This window comes from Dermacentor silvarum, chromosome 6 (genome assembly GCF_013339745.2).
Source record: "Dermacentor silvarum isolate Dsil-2018 chromosome 6, BIME_Dsil_1.4, whole genome shotgun sequence".
Taxonomy (NCBI): Eukaryota; Metazoa; Arthropoda; class Arachnida; order Ixodida; family Ixodidae; genus Dermacentor; species Dermacentor silvarum.
Genome location: NC_051159.1, coordinates 182,534,206 through 182,558,959, shown reverse-complemented (window position 1 = coordinate 182,558,959; position 24,754 = coordinate 182,534,206). Strand labels below are relative to the sequence as shown.

The 24,754-nt window shown below is 48.3% G+C and overlaps 1 protein-coding gene across 1 annotated transcript; it reads left to right on the top strand.

Moving 5' to 3' along the window:
* The first annotated feature begins 1,022 nt into the window (after nt 1–1,022).
* LOC125946369 (uncharacterized) lies at nt 1,023–19,579 on the top strand. The gene is made up of 6 exons (XM_049669207.1): nt 1,023–1,157; nt 3,359–3,507; nt 4,814–4,943; nt 12,575–12,727; nt 18,511–18,624; nt 19,400–19,579. Exons 1-6 carry the CDS (start codon nt 1,023–1,025, stop codon nt 19,571–19,573), a joined length of 855 nt encoding a protein of 284 aa, XP_049525164.1. The 3' UTR covers nt 19,574–19,579.
* The last annotated feature ends 5,175 nt before the right edge of the window (nt 19,580–24,754 follow it).

The following is a 24,754-nucleotide window of genomic DNA, read 5'->3' as shown; positions in this document are numbered from 1 at the left end:
ATCGGCTGCATAAACTTGGACACATTCGCTTATTAACTGAATTAACGAGCATGGTGTCAGCGCCCACAAGCAGATATGAATAGATCACACTCGGTGACCGCAGACAACCACTGTCAAAACGCTGGCGTGAGCAAGCGCGGTGGAAGCAGTGAGCGAAGGTTCGTGCGGTTTATCGCTTCAACGGAAACTGAGCGGCGAAAGCACAGTGCATACAAAGGTCAGAGCCGTGTGGAGATCGCTTTAAAGATACGGTGCTCGTGACAGCCCTCAGCCGCGTAAATTACAAGTACGCAGTTGCTGGCAGAGTAGTAGACGCCGCACCCTCTCCCTTCCGCACTGCCTTTCCGCTTTTGTCCTTTTACGTGGGAGATTGAGTCGCCAGTTCCCCTTGCGCCCGGTCGCAAGATACGCACTTGGTGCCGCAGCTAAACGTCGCCTCCCCTCCCTCCACACGGCCTTTCCCACGAAGAAAGACGTCGCGTTTGCTCTCCGCCGTGCGTTCGCTCTCCATGAAAGCGCGCGTCCCTCGCGCGCTTTCACTCGCACATACAGCATACGGCGGGCGGTGACGATTTTATCGCCCTTGGACTTTATACGACTTTATACGGAAACTCACGGCTACGGCGACGCTGACGGCAAAAATCCGCTTGGAGTGTACATATAATTGCTATCACAATAAAATAAAAACATGCGGCTGGGGTAGACTCAAGTTTAATATGTATAAATGAACACTCAAAATAGCTTAATATACGTGTGGCAATAAGCAGTAGTAATTTGAAAGTGGTCGGGTGTATAAGCTTCCTATTTATTTATTTATTTATTTATTTATTTATTTATTTATTTATTTATTTATTTATTTATTTATTTATTTATTTATTTATTTATTTATTTATTATTTATTTATTTATTTATTTATTTATTTATTTATTTATTTATTTATTTATTTCAGCATTTAGCACTTACGGTCGGCCATTCTTGTCTTTTGTCGCTAATGCAGACAAGCTGATAGGTTTTTCGCAACTATGACGACGCCCGTCGGTGAAAAGAAATTGCGGGAGCTTTTTCGCGGCAAAGTCATGCACTACGGCGTGCTCAAGGCTGACGCGACAGTGGCGCAACTTCTAGAGGACATTCACGGAAAGCTGGGGATACTAAAGGTGAGCCGATACACTATAGGATGCGACATTTACATGCAGCCCTTGGCATGGTCTTAACTCCGACATATGAGCCCCTGTTCAGAATATCACGCGAGGTCAGGCGATCATTGTATTAAAAAGTGTCACAGTGTCGCCCTAAGGGCGAAGCAATGAATGCGATAGCAACACAGCAATGTCATACGAAGTAAGGTGAGCGGCTTTGGTAGGAATATGAATTGTAGTAAACATGAGCTGATTAAGTAAGCAGGTGTGCTGCGGCGTAAGTAGACCGACATGAAGAGAGACTCTATGACCACGAGAAGGCGCGTGTGAAACGGTGGCGTTGATGAGAAGCGCTTCCCGTGGGCAGCGCGTGCGAAGGGGCACAGCTGTAGCGCTGCACTGCCGATCCGAGCAGCATTGCATGTGTAGCGTGCGTTGGAAAATGTGGCCCGACTATTACTAACTGAATGAACAAGCGTGGTGTGAGCGCGCACAAACAAACATGTATAGATCACACTGACTGCAGACGACTGTCAAAACGCTGGCAGCAAGCGCGTACGCCGCAGCGGGCGAAGGTACGTGCGGTCTATCGCTTCAACGGAAACTGAGCAGCGAATTCACAGCGCATACAAAGGTGAGAGCTGTGTGGAGATAAGAGACGGTGCGGGCGAGCGACGAGCGTGGTTGTTGGCAGAGTAGAAGTGCGCCCCCCCCCCCCCTCGCTCCCTCCGGCGCCGGCTTCCCGCGTCCTTGCTTGCGCGTGGGAGATTGAGTGCGTTCTCTCTCCGTGATAGCGCGCGTCCCCGCATGCTTCCGCTCGGGCATACGGCGCGCGGCGAAGATTTCATCTATACGGAACCTCACGGCGACGGCGACGCCGACGGCAGAAATCCGGTTGAAGTGTCCATATAATTGCTATCGCAATAAAACAAGTCTTATGTTTGTGTAAAGGCAGTATGTGCATCAGTGCCGAATAGACCCCTTGCATAATCCCAGCAAAACGTCCCTGCAGGTTGTATAGCTGTTATCAATCTGTATAGTGTTGCATAGTGTTATGACTGTATAACGAAATTCTAACTTGTTAGTATAGTTTCACATGTGTTCTCTTTGTTGTTGTATTTGTGCCCCCCCCCCTCCCCTATGTAATACCCTCAGTTGCGAGGGCCTTTAGGGGTATTTTGTATAAATAAATATAAATAAATAAACCCTGATCTCACACAAGGCAATTGACGTTGTGTTCGTGCCATCCTTGTGGAAGGTGCGTGTTTATGTTACGCGTTTATCATGCACTTTAGGCGATGGCTTAACGGCCTTTGCATTGTGCTGCTAAGCCCGAGAGTGTGGGATCAAATTCCGGCCGTGGCGGCTGCATTTCCATGGGGTCGAAATGCACGGCCGTGTACCGTGCATTGGGTGCACGTTAAAGAACCCCAGGTGGTAAGAACAAATCCCGAGTCCCTCGCTACGGTGTGCCTCCTAATCCGATCGTGGTTTTGACAGGTAAAACCCCAGAATGTATTTTAATTTAGACACGTCTTGCATGGCGGCCCGCAGTAGTAGGTCGGCATGTGAAATATCAGTGCAGGAACGTGGCGCAGACAGCACAAAACATACAAATGGACCGTGTAGGGGGCCGGTTGCTACAGACACTGCCAGAGTTTATCCCCCACAATGGCGGCCGGATATCCGGTCGCCTAACGGAAGCACAGGGTTGCCGGCAATATGCAAGTCCCATATACTCCTCCGGGACCATACGGCAAAAAGGCTGAATATGCGGGTTAATTAATGCAGTACGTACCCGACAATTTAGGGAATATTGACTGCTATAAGCTTACATGGCCGAGAGGACATGAGCAAGTCAGCTAATAGAGGAAATGATAACGTTACTTTCTTTCACTAATAGGCGCCACCTTTGTTATCTGAGTTTTCTCTCCAGTAGACCGGGCTGCAAGGCTTCTAAACAAATCACAGTTCCCATACAAGTAGTTACGTAGCCTGCGACAGATGGATATGCTTCCTTTTGTGAAACGCGCTGGTACAAACTGCATAGCATTCGCGAGGCTGTTATGTGGTGCTCAACAAACCCTGGAAAACACGTTCTTTGTTGCGACACGTATACCTGAACGTATGAGCGGGCAGGACAAGCACGCCTTTCGAAACGTACGCGTAAAATTTCCTGGTGCGACGAAAATAAACAAACAGCCACCTGTGTGGCGCAGATTCTGAAGCAGCTGCAAGAGCAGTTCGCACGCGAGACAAACGAAGATGTGCGAGCGAGCCTCGACCTCGTGCTGGGCATCAAGTTCCGTTCCTACGGGAGCCTGATCGACAGCAGTCAGCACTCCTCGGCTATGACGGCATTGGCCAAGTAAGCATATCACTGTAAGGAGCCGTGCATTGTTCCGTTTTCGCGTGTCGTAACGCTCAAGCGCTGCATAGCGATGCCATTTTAGTGGCGATAGCCTGCATGGGCCAGCCAAGGAGTTGCTTCTCTTGTGCCGTACAGAAGGCACATGGCCATCCACTGCTAGGGAAATAACTCATAATTAATTAAATCAGTAAAACATCACCATTTCTTCCACAACTTAAGTTGTTACATATTAAATAAAAGTTATTATTCAGGTCAAAAGAAATTTCGATCAATGCTAGGATACTGTTTGAGTGTTAGTATCACGAAGTCTGTACCCTTGTATCAGTACGCGTACATTCCTGCCCTGTAAAATGTGATGTCGAGCGGGCTTATCTCCCGTTGAAGTGGAAGATATATTCTCCCCACTCCATGCAAGGCTTGCGAAAAGCATCAGTTCAAGCAGATAGCTGGTATAATCTGATGTGACGTGATATCTCGTCATTTTATTTCCGGGAAATCTGCCAAATATTTATTGAAAGCAAGGTTCGTGCGTATAGCGGTGATTAGTTTTGGTAGTTGCCCAGCAACAGGGAAGTTTGCGACAACTTTCGAATAAATATGGGATGCAGAAAGGGTATATTAAAAAGCCATTTAAACCACCTTTGTGCAGTTCGACGAACCTTTGGCCTGTCGGCAGCATGTTATTACAGCTATAGTACTGGGGTCACTGGACAAGTAAAAAGCTATTTGATGTCACGGAGCCCTTAGAAATTTATTTGGTATGCATCGTTATAATAGGGTTGTCACTTTAAATGAAAAAGATACCAGATAAGAATTACAAAGCGCTCTATCTTGACAAGGAGGCCCTGCGCGTTCTTCTCGCAGCTCGCACATGGGACGAACGCCCGTCTGGCCGAGGCGGCTTGTTTGTAGGACAGGTGATAGGCGGTCGCTGAAACACTCAAAATGATGTAACTAATGCACTTTCATTGTTCATAACGCAATGGGCGCAGAACTACCAACAGTATAAACTCTGCAGGTGTGGCTTAATTAAGGATCGAGTTGAGGATATTGGTCAGTGACTGTCTGCGCTGAAGGCAAGGTATACCATCGGCACACTAGAGGCATAATCCTGCGTCGCTGAACGTGAAGTACAAACAACAAAGATCTTTTCATTGATCTTACAGCCTGTATTGTGCCGCCCCTCCTCCATTATTCTGTCTTTTTTGACGAGGCTGAGAAGGCAGGCAGAAATACCGCAGCGTGTACGCTTGTTTGCCGCGAATAACCAAAGCCATTCAATTTCTTCTTTGCTCACTTTCAGTCATCTCCCAATCACGATCTTCGTCGTTCACACGCACATCCAAGACTGGGAAATGGGAAGTTACCCCATCATAGGCACTGTCTGGCAGTACTGGAATGACGTCTCCGCCAAGTCGAACGAGCCATCTCTCGTACGTAGACATGCGCGAAATACACTTCAAGAAAACCACGAATTCTAGTATGCAAAGGTATTCAAGTCGTCAGCAGCTCTTCATCCATTATCATCACTTCTGAGTGTGTAGCGGTAGCAACCTTGAATTTCATGACAAAATGTTGTTGAAGCAGTTTTACCACCGCTACTCTGAAATGCAGCGCCAGATGAAAATGTGAAATGTGGCCTTTGCTTAAGTTCAAGCCGGGCTCTTGCAGCTGATGAAGACCGCCAAGCCTCAATGACTCCCTATCATACTCTATTCAAATACAGACATGAACGGAAGTCACTGTCTCTCACGTTCATGCTATATATATCCGCGTTTCCAGGGTGTCCCGACACTTTCGTCGATGTCTTAAAGGTACGCAGGTGCACTACGAAAGCATGACCGACAGCATGTTGTTCTCAACATGGAGCAAGTCAGTGTCATAATCCCTTGTGCTGTGACATTGCATAATTATTCAAGTTTAATTAAACAACTTCGCAACTCCTAAATTCAGGGCGAAACTTTCACTGACATCTGTTCTCGGAAGCGACTTATTCAGTGGTCTCTAGCATTTTATTTATTTATTTATTTATTTATTTATTTATTTATTTATTTATTTATTTATTTATTTATTTATTTATTTATTTATTTATTTACGGTGCCCTTGACGCATTATTGTTGGCGGGAAAACAAAATTGTAACATTTCTTTCGAAGTATAAAGCAGTGCAAACAGACAAATACTATACTTAATTTTAGAGCGATACCTCTACTAATCCAGGTACAAACCCAGAAAACAACCGCCCTGGTTGCTCAGTGGCTATGGTGTTGGGCTGCTGAGCACGAGGTCGCGGGATCGAATCCTGGCCACGGCGGCCGCATTTCGATGGGGGCGAAATACGAAAACACCCCTGTACCTAGGTTTAGGTGCACGTTAAAGAACCCCAGGTATTCCAAATTTCCGGAGTCCCTCACTACGGCGTGCCTCATAATCAGATCGTGGTTTTGGCACGTAAAACCCCATAATTTAATTTTAAACCCAGTAAACGACTGGTTCCGTAAATCTGACCTTCGAGCTCAGCCAAGGTCAAACTGGGACTTAGCCTGCCACTACCGACGGCTGCTGCGTACGCCGCGGGGGCGCCCATATCTTGAAAGCGATCTGCGATGTGGACAAAGGTGCGCCGAGTGCTGGTAGCTCAGGAGGCGCCTTGCTCTTCAATCTATTCCTATTCCCCGATCAGATTCCCGACTCTTGGCTCCAGAAACTCTGGGTTGCCCCTCTCCCTCGTAATATGGATACCCTCTCCCACCCTGGTCGTCGGGCCGCTCGTGCCCGTGCCCTTACATCCCAACACGGATCTCGCCGCGGTGTCTTCTATGTGGATGTCGCGGGTCCTTCCCCCTCTGGCTACTTTTCGGCTGCCGTGATCCACGAGGGAAACACGATTGATGGCCTCTCCTTTCGGGCCTCTACTTCAACTCAGTCGGAGGAGGTGGCCATTGCCTTGGCTGCCTCCCACCCCAACGCAAGGGCCATCATCTCGGACTCGCGCTCTGCTTGCTCCCGATACCTTGCCGGTTCCGTCTCGCCCCTCGCGGCTTGCCTACTCCGGGCCGCCTCTTGGCGTTTCGTGCCTCACGCCGTCCTACTTGTCTGGTCCCCGTGTCACGAAGGTCTTCCTGGTAACGAGGCCGCCGATGCGGCCGCCCGCGCGCTCTTTCCCCGGGCCATTACCCCTTCTCCACCCTCGCCTGATCCTACAACCCAGTCCCTCACATCTTTTCGAGAAATCTTGGCCTATTACCGAAATAGTCGTCAGCTCTTTCTGGCCCCGGTCCGGGGTCTGTCTAAGGCCGATGAGCGAACCCTGCGCCACTTACAGACCAACACCCTGTTGTGTCCTGCCTTCGCTCGCCATTTTCTGCCTAATACAAGTGGGCACTGTCGCCATTGGGGGGTCCTGGCCGACACCTACCACATGGTTGCAGCTCGCCCCTCTTTCTCTTTTCCTCTCCCCCCCCCTTTTTTTTTCCCCCATTCCCACACGAGAGGCCTGGGAGGGGACCATGTTCAGCTGCTCTACCTTGTGCGCCCAGCGCGCCCTGATGGCGCGTGCCCGAGCGGCGGCCATCTCCAATGGAATCCCGGACTATGGGTGTCCCCCCTTCGGGGGTCAACTCTCTTGTATTTTATTAAAATAAATATTTTCACCACCACCACCACCGTATGCGCTGTGCTTTCGACGCTTAGTTCGCGTTGAAGGGAGACGCAGCATGAAGGTCAATTCACTCGCTGCTGCTGCCGCGTCGAGCAGCATCTGTGTGTTGTCTTGTGGTGCAATAGTAGATGCGGTAATTGCTGACGGCGCCGAGCAGCGTCTGTGTCCTTTCCCAAAGCAAGCGAAACCGTGCTATCGCTCGACAAATTTGGTTTAGCCGCGTTCAACTACGGCAAATTTTTCTGTTTAGCAACACCTAAAAAAAAGAAAGAAGGAACAGACGGGAATAACAAAGGAAATGTCAATCAACCGCACACTGCCGATACATTCCAGAGATAATATAATATAGCAGGAAGCTTTGCAGAAAGAGGAGAAATGCGCGAAAACAACACCTTGCGGCGTACTGTTCTATATATAGTCATGTGTGCTGCGTAAAAAAAAAAGAAAAAAAAAGAAATGCATGCTTAAAAGCGTTAACTCCAGAAGCATACTCGTGTACTTTTAGAGCTTGGTCTGCATGGGGTACACATAACTAGTTTTATTAGTCTATCATTCTTTGCAAATTCCAGTTTTCGACAGACACGAACGCCTTGTGAAATAAAGATAGGCGTAAATATTTTCGTCTGATAGCGAGGGGTAACCAACTAAATTTTCTTCGCATTTCGGAACATATTTTAGCAAAAACATAATCATTCGAAAAGTAACGACCTGCTCTTAGATGCATGAGTTCTAACTTCTCGGTATTAAAATTTGTGAAGTGGTCCCAAGCTTATCCTATTATTGCTTATTGTGTTATTAGGCGCGCGTTTGACATAAATATTGTTTCTTTAAGCTTAACAGGCGCTGGATTGAAGTTACATCTAAGAAAGCCTAAAGAGCGGCGTGCCTTTGTTACCAGCTTACCAGCACACACGTTCCAAGGCAAGTTGTTAGTAAAGGCGGCACCTAACTACTTGTATGCAGATACAAGTAGTTAGGTTTACTACCGCTCATGGCATACTCAAAAGCTTAAAGGCTGCTTTTGGTTTGCAAACGTCATATTGTTACAGATAGCACAGTTAAGGCTTGTGTTTCATGTAGTGCACCAGGACATCACAGAATCAAAGTCATTCCGCTCTCAAGCATCTGCTTAGCATGTGATATTTCGCCAACAGCAGAAGTTGTCAGCGTACAACTTAACAGAAGAAACGGGACGATCAAAAAAGTTGCAGTTTCGCCAAGGCGAAGCATCGATTGCGACAGCAAATTAGTGTAGAGCTATACAAAGCAAGGATAGTAGTTAATTGGGCCGTATAAAGTTGTAAACATTCGCTTACCAACCAAATAGACAAGCACGGTGTCACGCGCGCACAGGTAAACATGAACACATCTCGCTCGATGACCGCGGAAACTCGCTGTAAAAACGCCGGAGTGAGAAAGCGCGAGAGCAGCAGCGGGCAAACTGACCTTCGCGCTGTCTCTCGTTTCGCTTCAACGCGAACTAAACGTCGAAAGCACAACGCATACGAAGCTACCGGCACTCGGCGCATGCACTTTGTCCCCATCGCAGATCGCTTTGAAGATGAGGCCCGCGCGGGCGGGCACTTCACCCACGTCGCAGATCGCTTTCAAGATATGGCGGCCACGCGGCCGCGATGTGAGCAGCGGCCGACGGAGCAGAACGCACCGACCCCTCCCTCTCCGTCGCCTCGCCCTCATTCCTCGCGCGCGACAAAAGACCGCGCGCTTCCGGCCTGCCTTCCTCCCTCGTGTGCACTACATTGAGCCGTGATTGCCGGCTCACCCTCGTACGCGTTCACTCGCACACACAGCGTACGGCGCGCGGCGACGATTTTAACGCCGTTGGACTTTATACGGAACCTCACGGTGACAGCGACGGCCACTGTGACGCCGACGGCAGAAATGCGCTTGGAGTGTTCATATAGTTGATATCGCAATAAAAAAAATTGTTTTTGCGCAGGCAGTACGACAGCGGACAAACACCTCATCACTATAATGCGGCAGTGATGCTATCTGGTGCTGGTCTACATCACGCATATCGTGACCAGCAGCTGTGCTATGACCAATGAGATGCGGTGGCATTACAGGTGGTTGCGCCACACGATCTTGAGGTTCTGCCACTATAAAAGCTCAGCGTGATGGTCACAATGAGAATGGCTTCGCGACGGCGGTACAGCTTCGCGCGCAGTTCGAACGATGAAACGTAGCCGAAGGCCACAATGGTGCGACAGCCGCCATCATGTGCTCAGAATTAGAATCAGTTTATTTACGTCAGTAGAGAAGTGAGAGTCACAATAGATGTGTGGGCATAGAAAAAAAGGAGAGGGGTTCGCGTAGTTAGAAACTGAATTAGTACCTCCTGTTCATGATGACAAGAATTGTTGAAACATAGCAACAGTCACAACACGTGAAACTTGCACATACAAGATTGTATGAAATGTTATGAAATACAGGGCCATCAGAATTGGGGCGGGAACAGGAACCTTCTCCTCCTAGCGGGCGCGTCCGCGTGCGCGTCACGCGCCGTATTTTGGAGTTAATCTCTCCGCGGCAAGTGCAAAGGCCGGTGCAGAAATGGTTGGGGCCTTCACGCGCATTTTGTTGTTTTCGCGCGTCTAGTGTTGGCGGTCGCATAATCTCAAGTTTCCGAGACACGGTGTGAAGCGCTCGCTTGCGTTGCGACTGCAAGTTTGGGGTTATCGCGTGAGATCTGTTAATGTTTACCTGAGAGCGCGTGACAACGATAAAGCAATGAACCTTAGTCCATATGGTTGTCTCTTCGCTATCGCCATCAATGTTTCGCCTTTTGGGCGAAACTGAAATTTGTTTTTCAGGATCAACATCCGTCTCTTTTTGCACTTTTGTTTTTAATTTGTGGGTGCCCGCTGCGGGCACTAAGCGTGGTCAGCTATGACGTCCGAGATCTGTGGCGCCGCGCGACGCAACAATACATATCTCGGACGCCGTGAGCCACATCGATGCATTGCTCTCGGCACGATCTGCACCGCTGGCGCTTGCGCTCATAACCGGGCCCGACCTTCTTGCTATTTGTTTATTAGTGCTTACTTACAAGGTACTATCCACCAAGAATTTGTGGTGTTGTTTTTAATGTGGAAACTTTGAAACCTCGAATTAACGAAATTCGTGATTTAACGAAGTTTTGCTCTGCAAGTACAACTTCGTTATGTCAAGGTTCGACTGCAAACGTACAAACAAAACGAAAACAAAATGAAGTGGCGATACGGATAGTATTACAAATTTTGCATGGTTGAAAGGTATAGAAAGGCGATATAAAACTTGGAATACTTAAAAAAAACACCGCATATCCACGAAGTGGATGATGATGAGTGGGCGAAGCACCCGCCGGGGGGCGCAATTCATTTTCCAGGGCAGCTGGGCCCTCGGACTGTGGCAACGCCGCACGGGAGAACGTGAACTACGGCGGCGCCTCGGATCTGTTGGGTAGCAATCATATGGGCCACATGAATGCATACTCCGCAAGCGTGCTTGTGTGGCCTAGTGGTTACGACGCTCGCTTTGAGACCAGGCGTACGCGTGTTCGATTCCCGTCTTCGCTGTAATTTCTCTTCTTAATACCACGCTTTTCTTTTTTTTTCCTCTCTGTTTGCCAGCGCGGTCGGTTCAACCCCGGTGCCATGGCAGAAGCCATGGTGCCGGGCGCCGATGCGAAGCGGCGGTCGTTGGGGTGTTGCGGAGCGCAGCGTAGCAACACCCCAAATAAATAAATACTGCTCCAGTCAGGTAGACTGCTACCTCCCTGATAGTGAGATTATATTTGGATCATCAAAACAGTGATGCGTTTATTTAGGAATAGCATCGAACCCTTAACAGCAGCCACAGTTGTGCCTACAAGTCAGGTGATGAACGACCGCCGCTTCGCGTCAGCGCCTGGCAGCGCGGCCACCGGGGCACAAACAGATCCGAGGCGCCGCCGCGGTTCACGTTCTCCCGTGCGGCGGTGCCACAGTCCGAGAGCCCAGCTGCCCTGGAATATGAATTACGCGGCCGGGGGATCATTCGGGCAAAACGCCGGAAGCGTTCTCCGGAAGCCGGAAGCTGGCTTCCGGTTCCGGCTTCCGCAACCAGACCGGAAGCCGGCTTCCGGAAGACGGAGCGTGGCGTGCATATATATATATATATGATTACTGTGCTTCATTGCTATATACGAGTATGATGCTTGTGATGTATGATTCTTGTGATTCAGTATATACAGCGCTTGTATAGCCCTTGTGCACCGCAGCGCCCCTAGCTACGGACGAGAGAGAGAGCGCGTCGGGAACGAGAAAGAGTAAAGCTTTAAGAAAGAGCATACAGCTGCGCCTCTAGCGGGAGCGACGAGTACTAGCGTGGCTACGACGGCGCGACGAGGGACAAGGCTCGACCCTAAGGAGCTTCGCCCCTAATACTTGAAAATACTAATGGGGCTAAAGCAATCAATCCACTGGACGTTGTTTCCGTAGCCCAGGGATGCGTTGGGGAAGGAAAATGGACAATGCGCGTCCATTTCGTTCGTGGCTGGTCGTGCCGTAGTTGACGCGAGAATCACCGTTATAGTGGGTAGCGGCAGGGGAAACGAATCGGAGGGAAACATAAGTTGCCTTTGGACTAGTATAGGTCATATGAAAAATAAAAGTGATAGCATACACCACCCAGTCTCTCAGCTTCCGATAACACAGCAATATCACGACCGTGAACAATTTAAGGAATCAGGAATGAATCCACTTGCGGCAATTCAGCTGTTATTTGTGAACGCCCGACAGAGCGCTTGCGATACACATATGCCGATTTGGGGAGGATCGAGGAACTGACAAATTGCGCGCCGGTGTGGGGCACGAACCGGCGGCCGGCACCGCAAGGGGAAAACCGGGCCACATTCCTTTCCTACAGGAAGGGAGTCGCTTGTAAACGCTTCACCATGCGAGGTGCTGACTGGACTTCCCCGCACCTCTTTAAGTGACCGAACTTGCATTATTAGCTTTATTAGGCACTAATTTGCGCATCCGGAAGAATGCAGGAAAAGCGCTCGTCTACTTTTGCCACCATGACTAATCCAAGTTGGTGAGACATTTCAACACAAAGTCGTTTTCTTGGAGAATATTCTTGAAGAGATACCCTTTAATGCCACACGTATTCTGCAGTTCTCGTAGGTTTTTGCACGAACTCTACGATAACAATTCAATCTTTTTTCAAAGACACACTGTGTAATCGACCAGCGATTACACAGTGTATAACTGTTGATGTCAGTCGCACCTGTTGAAATTTTAGTGAAAGCTAACACAATGTTGATCAGGTTTGAATAGGCTCACCATTAAGGAGTGCTTCCAGTCGGCAAAACGAAAAAATGTCGTGTCTGATATCATTTTGGTTATTTGTATGGTTTTCAGAAACTCACTGCCAAAGAATTGAGCGTTGCCAGTATCCCTACGCGGACCTACGTCATGCCTTCCTTCACGCTGATGGTTGCAGAGTTCGAACAGCAACATAACTTGGACAAGAGCCTGAATGCCACCTATCTGGCAGGGAGAGAATTCACTCAGGTATGAACGCGACGTGAAAAGCGGGAAATTCCACCCTTGTCAAAATCAAACAGCGCCAAGGGAACAGGAGACGTCAGAATCGGACCATCCTCTGTCCGCTGTTTGATTCTAACCTACCAACTCACCCGAATCGCCGCTTCTGTCACTGAATTTCAACCTAAAATGGTGCCACCGATATACTGTCGAACGCTTCTTCAACGAAATTACCTATAGAACAAAGGATTGAAGATGCCGAATTCCTATCTTTCATTTGCACTCTGAACGCCTCTACAATGGATAATTAACAAATTTAAGTAACCCGACGGTGATTAGTTGCTTTACAACGAGCACCACGTTGTCTGCCGCACGATTGGCTGCTCGAGGCACTTTGCGTGTATTCGCGGGCTCCTCTCACGCTCGAAAAAACACTTTTATGTAGCACGTATTGAGCAACAGAAAGCTGTATAGAGAGTTTTCATGTTGCTCTACGATTTTCTCATGGACACTCTTCATCTAATTACAATATTTGAGAAGTTCATTATATAATTAGGACTAATTATGTTGTTAGAATGAATGCAAAAAATAATCAGAGTATCTTCAACATGAAGGCGAGCATAAGGGAAATTACTTGTAGTTCTTAATTGAAATAAAGAAGTGATAAATAAATGGAAATCAAAGTGGATGAAAAAGTCCGGTAGATCCCACGCCCTTTGGGAATCGATGTTATGTGAAGCAGTGTGCGGGAGCCTACCAAACAAAGACGTAGGCGGCTCTTTCATGACCTACATGACACGCATGTCATGACATTCATGTCATGACACCTCAGGAGTGGGGCCCTTTAGCTACACCTAAGAGACCTTAAGGCGAAAGCCTTAGTCATGTTCATGACTTTAACTTCGACCATCAACCATTTAGCTTTTTTCCTTCACTTGGTACCCCATCCGAACCCATTCCATTGGTTTTATAGTGTTAATCTCTTTTTGTAGCGTTAGCTACGCTGGCCTAGCCAAGCCCGTTTCACGCGGCACATCAAGAGCCGTGCTGCGCATGCGCAAGGATCAGTAATGTCACACGGCTTGCGCACCGGAGCCACCGGAGCCGGCACCTCTCGCGCACTCCGCCGCCGCCGCGCGCGACTCACCGCCGCCGGTCTGCGCATTCCAGAGGAGTGACGTCGTAGCCGTGGTAGACGCACTGGCGCCGGCGCGCGCTCGCTGTGCAGTCGCCGTCTGACACTGCGCTGGAACCGCTGCGCTTCTCACTGGCGTTTGTGTGTGTCATTGAAGCAGCAGTAAGCATGACAATCAAGCTGATCCTTGACAATCTAGACAACCAGGAAAGCTAAGAATAATCATCTGAACCTTTGCTAACGCTACGTATATCCTGGCATAGCTGAGCTAAGCCACTGCAACATTTTATTGCGATAGCAATTATATGGACACTCAAAAACAGATTTCTGCCGTCGGCGTCGCCGTCGCCGTAGCCGTCGCCGTCGCCGTGAGGTTCCGTATGACGTCAATGGAGATGAAATCGTCGCTGCCGAATCTTTGAATTTCTTACGCTAACGTGCGCCGAACGCTGTATGTGCGAGTGAAAGGGCGCGAGGGGCGCGCGCTTTCACGGGGGGTGAACGCACGGCGGAGAACAAACGCGCGTTCTGCGCCGTGTTCGCTTAAGGGCTGCAGAAGTAAGCGTCTCTTTCCTCCTTTACAATCACCATATATGTAGAGCAAACGCGCCTTCTCCCGACGCGCGAGAGGCCGTGGGAGAGGGGGAGGGGGGAGGGAAGGGAGGCGACGTTTAGCTGCGGCACCAAGTGCCTATTTATATCAGAGGCTCCGGCAACAGTCACCAACGCCGCACGCATTTTGAGCGAACGCGGGCAAAACGCCGACGGCGTCGACAACAGTTCTGCGTGTTGCTGGTGCTGCTGCATGTCCAAGTTTATACAGCTGATAAAGCTAATATCATTACTCCGTATAGCTCTCTACAAATTTGCTATCGCAATTGATGCTTCGCCTTTCAGGTGAAACTGCGACAACTTTTTTTCTGAGTCATTCTCATTTTTGCTGATTTATGGTCATGACTATGACTTCTACCACAATCATTTAGTGTTTCCTTCATTTAGTACCCACGTCCGAACCTATTTAAATGGTTTTTTGAGTATTAATCTTTTTTTCACGGAGTCATTGTCATTTTTACTCAGTCATGCCCATTATTATGACTTCTGCCATCATCCTTTATTGTTTCCTTCACTTAGTCCTCACATCCGAGCCTATTTCAATGGTTTTTGAGAATTAATCTTTTTTCGCTGTCATTCTCATTTTTGCTAAGTCATGCTCATGACTATGACTTCTACCGTCATCCTTTAGTGTTTACTTCACTTAGTACCCACGTCCCAACCCATTTCAGTGGCATTTGAGTGTTAATATTTTTTCGGTGAGTCATTGTCAATTTTGCTCAGTCATGGTCATGACTATGACTTCTACCAGCACCCTTTAGTGTTTCCTTCACTTACCACGTCCGAACCTATTTCAATGGTTTTTGATTATTAATATTTTTTCACTGAGTCATTGTCATTTTTGCTCAGTTATGCCCATGATTATGACTTCTACCATCATCCTTTAGTGTTTCCTTCATTTAGTGCCCCCGTCCCCCATGTAATATACCCCCCATGTAATAATACCCCCCATGTAATACCCCCCATGTAATACCCTCATAATGAGGGCCTTTGGGGGTATTTTGAATAAATAAATAAATACCAGTGGTTTTTGGGTGTTAATCATTTTCGCTGAATCCTTATCATTTTTGCTCAGTCATGGTCATGACTATGACGTCTACCATCATCCTTTAGTGTTTCCTTCACTTAGTACCCACGTCAGAACCCATTTCAGTGGCTTTGGGTGTTAATCTCTTTTCGCTGAGCCATTGTCATTTTTGCTGAGTCATGCTCATGACTATGACTTCTACGATCATCCTTTAGGGTTTCCTTCCCTTAGTACCCACGTGCGAATCCATTTCAGTGGTTTTTGAGTGTTAATGTATTTTCGCTGGGTCAATATCATTTTTGGCGGCTGTTTCATGACCTACATGACACGCATCTCATGACCTATCACTTATTTTCGTCGTACACTCCTGTCATACTATGCCAATTTTGGTACCTACCAAGTTAACGAAACGACCATGAGAGCACCAAGACGTACGCGGCTGTTTCATGACCTACATGACACGCATGCCATGACATATCATTTATGTTTGTCATATACTCTTGTCATAGTATGCCAATTTTGACACATACCAAGTTAATGAAACGACCATGAGAGCACAAAGACGTAGGCGGATAGATAGATAGATAGATAGATAGATAGATAGATAGATAGATAGATAGATAGATAGATAGATAGATAGATAGATAGATAGATAGATAGATAGATAGATAGATAGATAGATACTGTCAAAGTAGCAAATGTTCGCCAAGAAATTCTTCGCATTAAAAAACAAATGGCCCTAGATAGGATACGAACCTATGGAAGGTTCTTCAATCAAGCCTTTGAGAAGAAGGTTATGCTTTATTTACGTTTCCTGTAGGTGTTGTTGATTTAACACTTTTGCGGCTAGGATGGCGATAGAAACGTATTTATAGGAGTAGCGGGATATGACCACCCATCTTCTAGACTGTATTCGGCCTGATAAAAGGCGTAGAACGTTCAGTTTTGGGCCTATACCTCACTCAATGTTCGCCAGCGGGTCCCCTCGATAATGTTTGCTTGGAAACCTCCGACTCCACAATAGTAATGTGCTTGCCAATAATGTAATATTGTTATAGAACGACTGGGTTCGAGGTCGAAACAGGTGCCCGACAGACTGATGAAGACGACGATGGCGTAAGGCGCTTGGGCGTATGCCCCTTCAGTCATATGGCTTTTCCCATCTCGCGCTTCTCTATAAATAACATGTAATTATTTGTCTCTAGTCTACTTCTCACCTCCATTACACTCTCATATAAAGAAATGTCACAGTTTCGCCCTAAGGGCGCAGCAATGAATGCGATAGCAACACAGCAATGTCATACGAAGTAAGGTGAGCGGCTTTGGTAGCAATATGAATTGTAGTAAACATGAGCTGATTAAGTAAGCAGGTGTGCTGCGGCGTAAGTAGACCGACATGAAGAGAGACTCGATGACCATGAGAAGGCGCGTGTGAAACGGTGGTGTTGATGAGAAGCGCTTCCCGTGGGCAGCGCGAGCGAAGGGACACACCTGTAGCGCTGCACTGCCGATCCGGGCAGCATTGCATGTGTAGCGTGCGTTGGAAAATGTGGCCCGACTATTACTAACTGAATGAACAAGCGTGGTGTGAGCGCGCACAAACAAACACGAATAGATCATATTGAATGACTGCAGACAACGACTGTCAAAACGCTGGCAGCAAGCATACGCCGCAGCGGGCGAAGGTACGTGCGGTCTATCGCTTCAACGGAAACTGAGCGGCGAATGCACGGCGCATAAAGGTCAGAGCCGTGTGGAGATAAGAGACGGTGCGGACGAGCGACGAGCGCGGTTGTTGGCAGAGTAGAAGTGCGCCCCCCCCCCCCCTCCCCGCTCCCTCCGGCGCTGGCTTCCTGCTTGCTTGCTTGCTTGCGCGTGGGAGATTGAGTGCATTGGCTCTCCGTGATAGCGCGCGTCCCCGCACGCTTCCGCTCGGGCATACGGCGCGCGGCGAAGATTTTATCTACAGGGAACCTCACGGCGACGGCGACGGCGACGCCGAGGGCAGAAATCCGGTAGAAGTGTCCATATACTTGCTATCGCAATAAAAGAAAACCGATCTGACTAACTCAGGTTTTGATAACTGCTTTTTCAAGCGAAGCTTGTATACGCTAGCCAGCGCCGGCGATGTAACCTAAAACAACCAGCTGTTCTGAGAGCTGCTCGAGCGTCGTCGTTTTCTTCCGCAGCTGGCTCGTGCTCGTGCCACTGCTCCCGCGTTCGCCGTCGTCTGCTTTCACAGCTGGCTGCGTTGCCGCTAATCATTGCAGCGTATAATTTCACTTCTGTCGTCGTAATGGGGAGGCCGCGTTTACGGGGGTATGAGCCATTGCTCAAGGGGGTATACATGAACCATTCATTGCCTTACGTAACGGACATATTTAATTTTCAAGCAATTTAATTTCGAAGAATCGCTAGCGGCAATGGCGGGCGAATGCTGCTAACCACGCCGCCGAGCAAGCTCGAAACATCGAACGCAAGCGACACCGACGGACTGTGGGCACACCGTCAGTGACGTCGTTCTCTCTGTCGCGGCCGAACGATTGTGTAGCCTCATAATTGAGAAATACTTTAATGAATCCCAGTGATAAACATCGGGGCCGCATGCTTCAGCTTCGCCGGTTAACCATCTTCATGGAGTTGAAGGGCTGACGAATTTTGCTAAACTTATACACATTAAAACACAAGCATTAAACGAGTCAACACAAGCTTCGCTTGCACACAGCTGTGGAAGGGCGGTAAATTTTTTTTATGTTGTTCACTTAATTTTATTCTTAACTGTTTTAGTCAGCGGTCAATTAGTCTCCTTTTTAGTGGTTTTCCTCTTTGCTGATCTAAAATATCACGTCGATTTATCCTCGCCTTCGCCTAATACCGACGTAAATCGCAAATCACACCACACGTGTGAGCACGGACTCGACATTCTGTGGCGGCCGTTGGAAGTGATGCACAAACCGGCTGAACGTGCATTCATTCATTCATTCATTCATTCATTCATTCATTCATTCATTTTTTTTTCTTTACATGCTGGTACAGCTTTGCAGCCGCAGATCAAACGTCTCCATATTGAACGAGGGAATCATCAAACAATCTGTCACTGAATACAACCTAACTTACACTTACGAAGATGAAGAAACCATGACTAGAAAGGTAAGTGGCTACGCTCGTCAACAACACGTTGAGCGTTGACTCAATTTCTTTATTTCGAAAATTTTATGGTGCGTTCCTTGAATCCATGCATTCTGGCAGCAGGGTGTGATGAACGTTGGGAGGGACCAAACAGAAAGAAGAAATAAAGAATAAAGCGAAAAATTATGGTATATTAGAAAAAGGGAGGTCGCTGACATTGCGACAGGACAGACTGTAATTATTTGACCCCGTAATGAGATAGAAGGGCTTCATTAGAAAGAATAATAGAAGGCCGGGGCAAGATAATGCAAAGTCAAGATTTGAAAGTGCACCAGGGTGTCTTTGACAAAGATTTCGAAACAAAGAAGCTGAAGAGGGATCAAGTAAAGGACTAGGAAATGTAAAAAATATATATATATATATATATATATATATATATATATATATATATATATATATATATTGTATCGCCATACAGATGGTATACAGCTGTTAAAGGAAGAAATCTAAAGCTTTTATGCAAACAACACGTCATGAATGCCTCTATAGTGCAGATTGTTGTCGGCAGAGTACGTACAGCGCGGAAAGTACCAGAGCGACAAATACAGGATGCCGAATAAAAAGTACAAAATAATTATGAAATGTACAAAAGAGTCTGCAACATCGGAAATTACGTATACGGAGAGCTGACATTGGTTTACGCAGAAGTGCGTAGGGATATTATAAATAGTCCCCCTTCTGCGGTAATACTGGTGAAAATGGGAACTCTCGAATTGGGTTATATTATCATTTCCAGGCAAGAGCTTTCTTCAAACTATATCACCATCCGCGTCAAGGGTGGGCCGTGTTTGACACAGACTACGATGACTACGACAACAGCTGTGGAGACGGCAGTTTCAACAGGCTAAAGACCTTCAAAGCAACACTAGACGAATGGCCATCGCACGTGACTGACAGTAATAAATTCTGACAAATGTACACAAATCGACCATTTGTATTTTTCGTACACTTGATTTCTTGGGGAGGTACGTTGATAGAGGCAAGCTCTTTGCTGAAGAAAAAAAATAACCGCATATCCACGAAGTGAATGATGATGAGTGGGCGAAGCACCGGGGGATCATTCGGTTAACCGTGAATCCCCCGACGTCGGCAAGCGGGCCCAGAGGCGGCGAGAGCGCGTGAAGCGGTGGCAAAATGCCGGAAGCGTTCTCTACCTGAGGTTAGTGGCGCCGATGCTCGGTTCAAGCGCGACGCCAGCAAGCGGACCCTGAGGCGGCGAGAGCGCGGGAAGCGGCGGCAAAATGCCGGAAGCTTTCTCTACCTGAGGTTGGTGGCGCCGATGCTCGGTTCAAGCGCGAGCTTCGCGAGCCCTCAGCTCTGGATCCGCATGCCGGCGTTGCCGTGCTGCTGCAGCTTCGCGAGCCCTCACAGCTCCGGGTCCGCTTGCCGGCGTTGCCGTTTTGGTGCAGCTTCCCGCGCCCTAGACTCCGGGTCCGCTTGTCTGCGTCGCCGTGCTGCAGCAGCTTTCCGAGCCCTCGACTCCGCTTGCAGTTGAGCCGCCACCCTCGCCTTTTCATCCATAGCGGACGCGCCGTTATCAGAAGCGACCGTTATCATCCATGGCTGAAGAGAGAAAGAGAGCGCGCGTCGGGAACGAACGCCCTTGTGCACCGCAGCGCCCCTAGCGGACTCCATGCAAACCAGAGCTACGGACGACGACGAGGGAGGGACAAGGCTCGGCACTAAGGTGCTTCGCCCCTAAAACACAATGGCCAGATCATTGCATCTTGAAACTCAGCTCTGCTCGTATTTTAACGCGACAGCGTTAAGGGCCCCGTGTCGCGGAAAATCCGGCGTCAGTGTCGCCATTAGCGCCGGCGTCCGTGGCGGGGAAAATCGTCCCGAACCACCCCGTACGGATCGCTTATTGCAACTTGGTATACATAATACCCTAGAGGAGATTGCGGAGGCTCAGGAACGCGCGCAATTGGCTCGTCTCTCCTCGTCCAAAACGGGGAGGTGTATCTTGCAGGAAATCGGTTATCAGCCAGACGCGCTTACGCAGCTATAATCAAGTCTTCCCCACTCTATACAGAACATTACTGTTGCACTTATTCCTAGGAATATGCATCCCGAACATAATCGGGGTCGGCGTAGGGCGAGAGGAGCCAACCTGCTCAAGCAGATGCATAGTGATCAACGACAGGTCAGCTTTGTGGATGCCGCTGCCTACAGAGGTCGGCATGCATTTACAATTGTTGTGGTTGACGGTAAGCAAAAGGTGTCTAATGCTGCCTCGGTTCGGGTGGAAAATTCTGAACTTGCTGAGAAAATGGCAATTGCCTTAGCTTTATTAGATGACACGACAGACGCTATTTATAGCGACTCCCGTTCTGCGGTCAGGGTATTTGAAAAGGGCGCCATTTCGAAGTAGGTCCTCCAACTACATGAAGGCAAAACGATTACGCATCATTTTATCTACTGGTTTACTGCACATTTGGGTCAGATTGAGACTTCTCCCCCCAATCTCAACGATTTGGTTCACGGGGCTACGCGAGAACCTGCCTACCGCACGGGTCCGACACGCTCCATAGACGACTCCGTTGAGAATCGGGACACCCCACCTGCAACGAGCTTACTAAGCACTTTTATCTTAGACGTAGGACTTATGCCACCCCACACCCGAAACTTAACCGCGTACAAGCTTTAGCACTACGCCTCATGCAGACATGCACTCATGGAGGAAGAAAATATAGGAGGGAGCATTACGTCACACAGCCAGCCTTGGCAAGCGAACGCTTCGTGTAACCAGCAGTGGTGGCCCAACACGTGACTTCTTGCGTCGAGTTCACGAAGAATCGAGATTTGCCGAGACGGGTTGTTACCGGTAGTTTTTATTCCGTGCGCGTTCGGCCGGCAGCTGCTCACGTGCAGGAAGAAAAAAGATTTTTCCTTGCTTTGTTTTTTTTCCTTGTTTTTGGTTTTGTTTATTTCAAGAGTTTCAAATGGTTTCTAATGGGTATTGAAAAAAAAATCAACCGGGAGTACTAAAACCTACCGCGCGCTCTGACGTATCCTCCGTGCTCTGACGTTTTCATCACGTGTTGGGCCACCACAGGCGGCGACAATGGCGTTGCGGTATGCTCCCTCCTATATTTTCCTTCCTCCATGCGTGCACTTATCATAATCCCTTCCTTTTACATAAGATCTACCCCGCTACTTATACTGATTATTTTTGCCGCGAGTGTGGCCCGATAGCCACGTTAGAATTAACACATGCTCTGGCAGTGTGCCCGATCACGCTCTATCAACAGGAACGACGAAGCCGGGTGGGATGCGGCCCTCCGCAGTCAGCTTCTGGCTGACCAACTCTGGGCTGGCGAGCAGGCCCGCGATGCGGCCGAGAGGCTTGGCCTGTCGGTCCCTACGTGGGAGCGGCCCGCTTCGTGATGAGTCACGATCTGCAAGATTCAATAAAGTTTATTCCATTCATATCCATCCATTCATAGGGCGTCTGCGGTATATTTTCAAGACCAGCGGTCGATTTCGGAAAAAAAGAGTGAGGCAAAGAAGTCATTGAAGGCTTCAGCAATTAATGCGGGTTCACTGCATATGATTCCGTTCAGAAGAACACCATCAATTACTGAGCTGTTACCAGATAGGTACTTCCAAAACGTTTTAGGAGAATCTTGCATGTAGTTGGTCAGCACAGTGGAAAAGAAATGCATCCTGGAATATATTAATCCGCATTGCACCTGCGCACTGAGAGCAGCAACTTTTTCTGCATTTTTTTGGAATTCGTTGTCGCGCGCGACGCAGTCTTCGTTTTAAATGGATAAGGTCGCGGGTTACCCATGGACTGCGTTTTCCACATCGCTTATCTATTATCGGCACAAACCACGACGACAAACAGTCATGTACGGTCTCCCGTAAGTATTTCCACAGCTTATCAACGTCGTCCTCCTGCAGTTTTCGATTTCCAGGTGATCAAGAATTGATACGTCGTCAACTCGATTGAAATTATAAACATGCACGATTTTAGTTTTGTCCAAGCATTTGTTGTTGATTTTGAGACTTGCTACTATTATTTTGTGATCCGATATTCCTTCATCATTATCAATGTTATAATGAAATGTTGCGTCGCTCACAAACAACAAATCGAGGACAGCGCGCGTACTGATCCCTGTAACCGTGTCAGTTCGTTAACCACCTGTAACAAACTGACACAGTTAGAGGGATCACTCCGCGCTGTCCTCGATTTGACAGACTCACAGACGTTTCCAACCTCCTCTATTTCTTTATTCCTTGCATTTTTTTACTGCTTTTTCTCTTCCCTATTCTTTCCGCCTTTCATTTCCCCTTCCTCTTCCCAGAGTGCAGGGTAGCAAACCAAAATCTTTTCGGGTTAACCTACCTGCCGTTCCCATCACGTTTCTCTCTCTCGCTCTCTCTAACCACCTGTATCAAACCGTACTTTGTCATTGTTTCAAACATTACTTCTGCGCGCGGGTTGTCCACTGGGCCCGGTATCCGCGAGTTCCAATCTACATCAGGTAAGTTGAAATCTCCGATCAGTATGATTTTAGTTTGGGAACTTTGTTCCCCCAGAGTGGGTACGTGCCATGGTTTAAGGACATCATCATCATCAGCAGCAGCAGAAAGCCACAGTGTTGGTGGTAGCCACACGACCCGAGCTTGCACTTGCCTGGATTTTGGCTACTTGACGCCCACCGTTTCTTGACGCTCGCTTTTGACGTTCTTCGTCGTTCCTTGACACACGTCAATAAAGCACGTCACATTATATAAGGCAAACCACAAGAAGCGAACGTAGTGTAGCTGGCGGTAGGATGGTCTGCTCCAGACCACCGTCAGTTGCACTTGCACACTACTGCCTTCTGTCGTGTGCAAAGTGTCAGCGATCAAGTTTTGCTTAACGAATCCTTGCAGATTATATTTGATTGGTGCTCCAGGTGGGACATGAAGATCAACTTCGATAAGACCACTTGCATAACATTCTCAAATAAGAAATTACATTTAAATTTTGTGTACGGTGTAAACGCTCAAAGAAGCTTAACACTCAAAGAAGCTTAAGTACCTTGGTGTAAAAATCACAGATAACCTAAATTGCAAAGACCACATCGATAATATCTGTGGAGCGGCCCAACGCAAACTTGGCTTTCTGAAAAGAAGCCTATCAGCTGGTACCCCAAGCCTGAAACTTGAAGCTTACAAGAGATCATACGCCCAGGCTTATAATACGCCAGTGTAATTTGGGATCCTCATCAGCAATACGAAACCAATAAACTTGAACGTGTTCAGAAATTGTCAGCAAGAGAGATATTCAACTTTTATTGGTGCCAGCAATTCACGAGGGCGGACGCAGCCTCCCTCCGCCAAGCAGACGGCCGAGATCCGCTGGGTCTCAGCGGCTGCCTCGGCTAGCTGGACGGCCCCGACTTGGTCTTGCTGGTCTGAGCTGAGCAGCAGGGTCTCCCACTGCTGCCGGTTTTGAATTTTGCGGCCCTCGAAAGGAGCCGCCTTCGAGCATGCCCATAGAATATGTGGCAAATCCGCTCTACCTTTACGTAATTTGCATTGATCGTTGGATTGCCCTGGATAGAATCTGCTGCAGGTCACCGGGTTTGGATACATGTTTGTTTGCAGGAGGCGCCAGACCACCGCCTGTTTCCTGGTTAGCGCGGGATGAGCTGTTGGGTGCCGGGCCCTTCCCAGCCGATAGTAATCGGTTATTTCTTTGTAGCTGACCATGCGGTCTCCTCTCGTTCCCAGCTGGGCCAGCTCACTTGCTCGGCGAGTAAGTCCTCGAGCTACGTTGTGAGCCACCTCGTTGCCGTGGAGGGAGGAGTGCGCGGGTGCCCAAATAATTTGGATCGTCCCGCGATGACGGTCGCTGTTACTGTATAGAATTTTGAGCGCCTCTGGCGAGATGCGTCCGTTCGCGAAATTATGAACTGCGATTTTTGAGTCGCTTATGATAACTCTCGCTTTCGTGGAGGCCACCGCTAATGCTATGGCGGCTTCCTCCGCAACTTCGGCGTTGTCCGTTCTCACGGTGCCGCTCGATAAGGGTTCTCCGTCCGCGTTTACCGCTACTACGGATATCCCTTTGCGTTCTCTGTAGAGTGTTTTA

Bases quoted from the DNA above. Each gene is read 5' to 3' on its own strand.
- LOC125946369 (XM_049669207.1), top strand. From the start codon at position 1,023: ATGACGACGCCCGTCGGTGAAAAGAAATTGCGGGAGCTTTTTCGCGGC. The intron at 4,944-12,574 runs GTACGTAGACAT...TATGGTTTTCAG, and splicing joins AGTCGAACGAGCCATCTCTC to AAACTCACTGCCAAAGAATT. The intron at 12,728-18,510 runs GTATGAACGCGA...ATGCTGGTACAG, and splicing joins CAGGGAGAGAATTCACTCAG to CTTTGCAGCCGCAGATCAAA.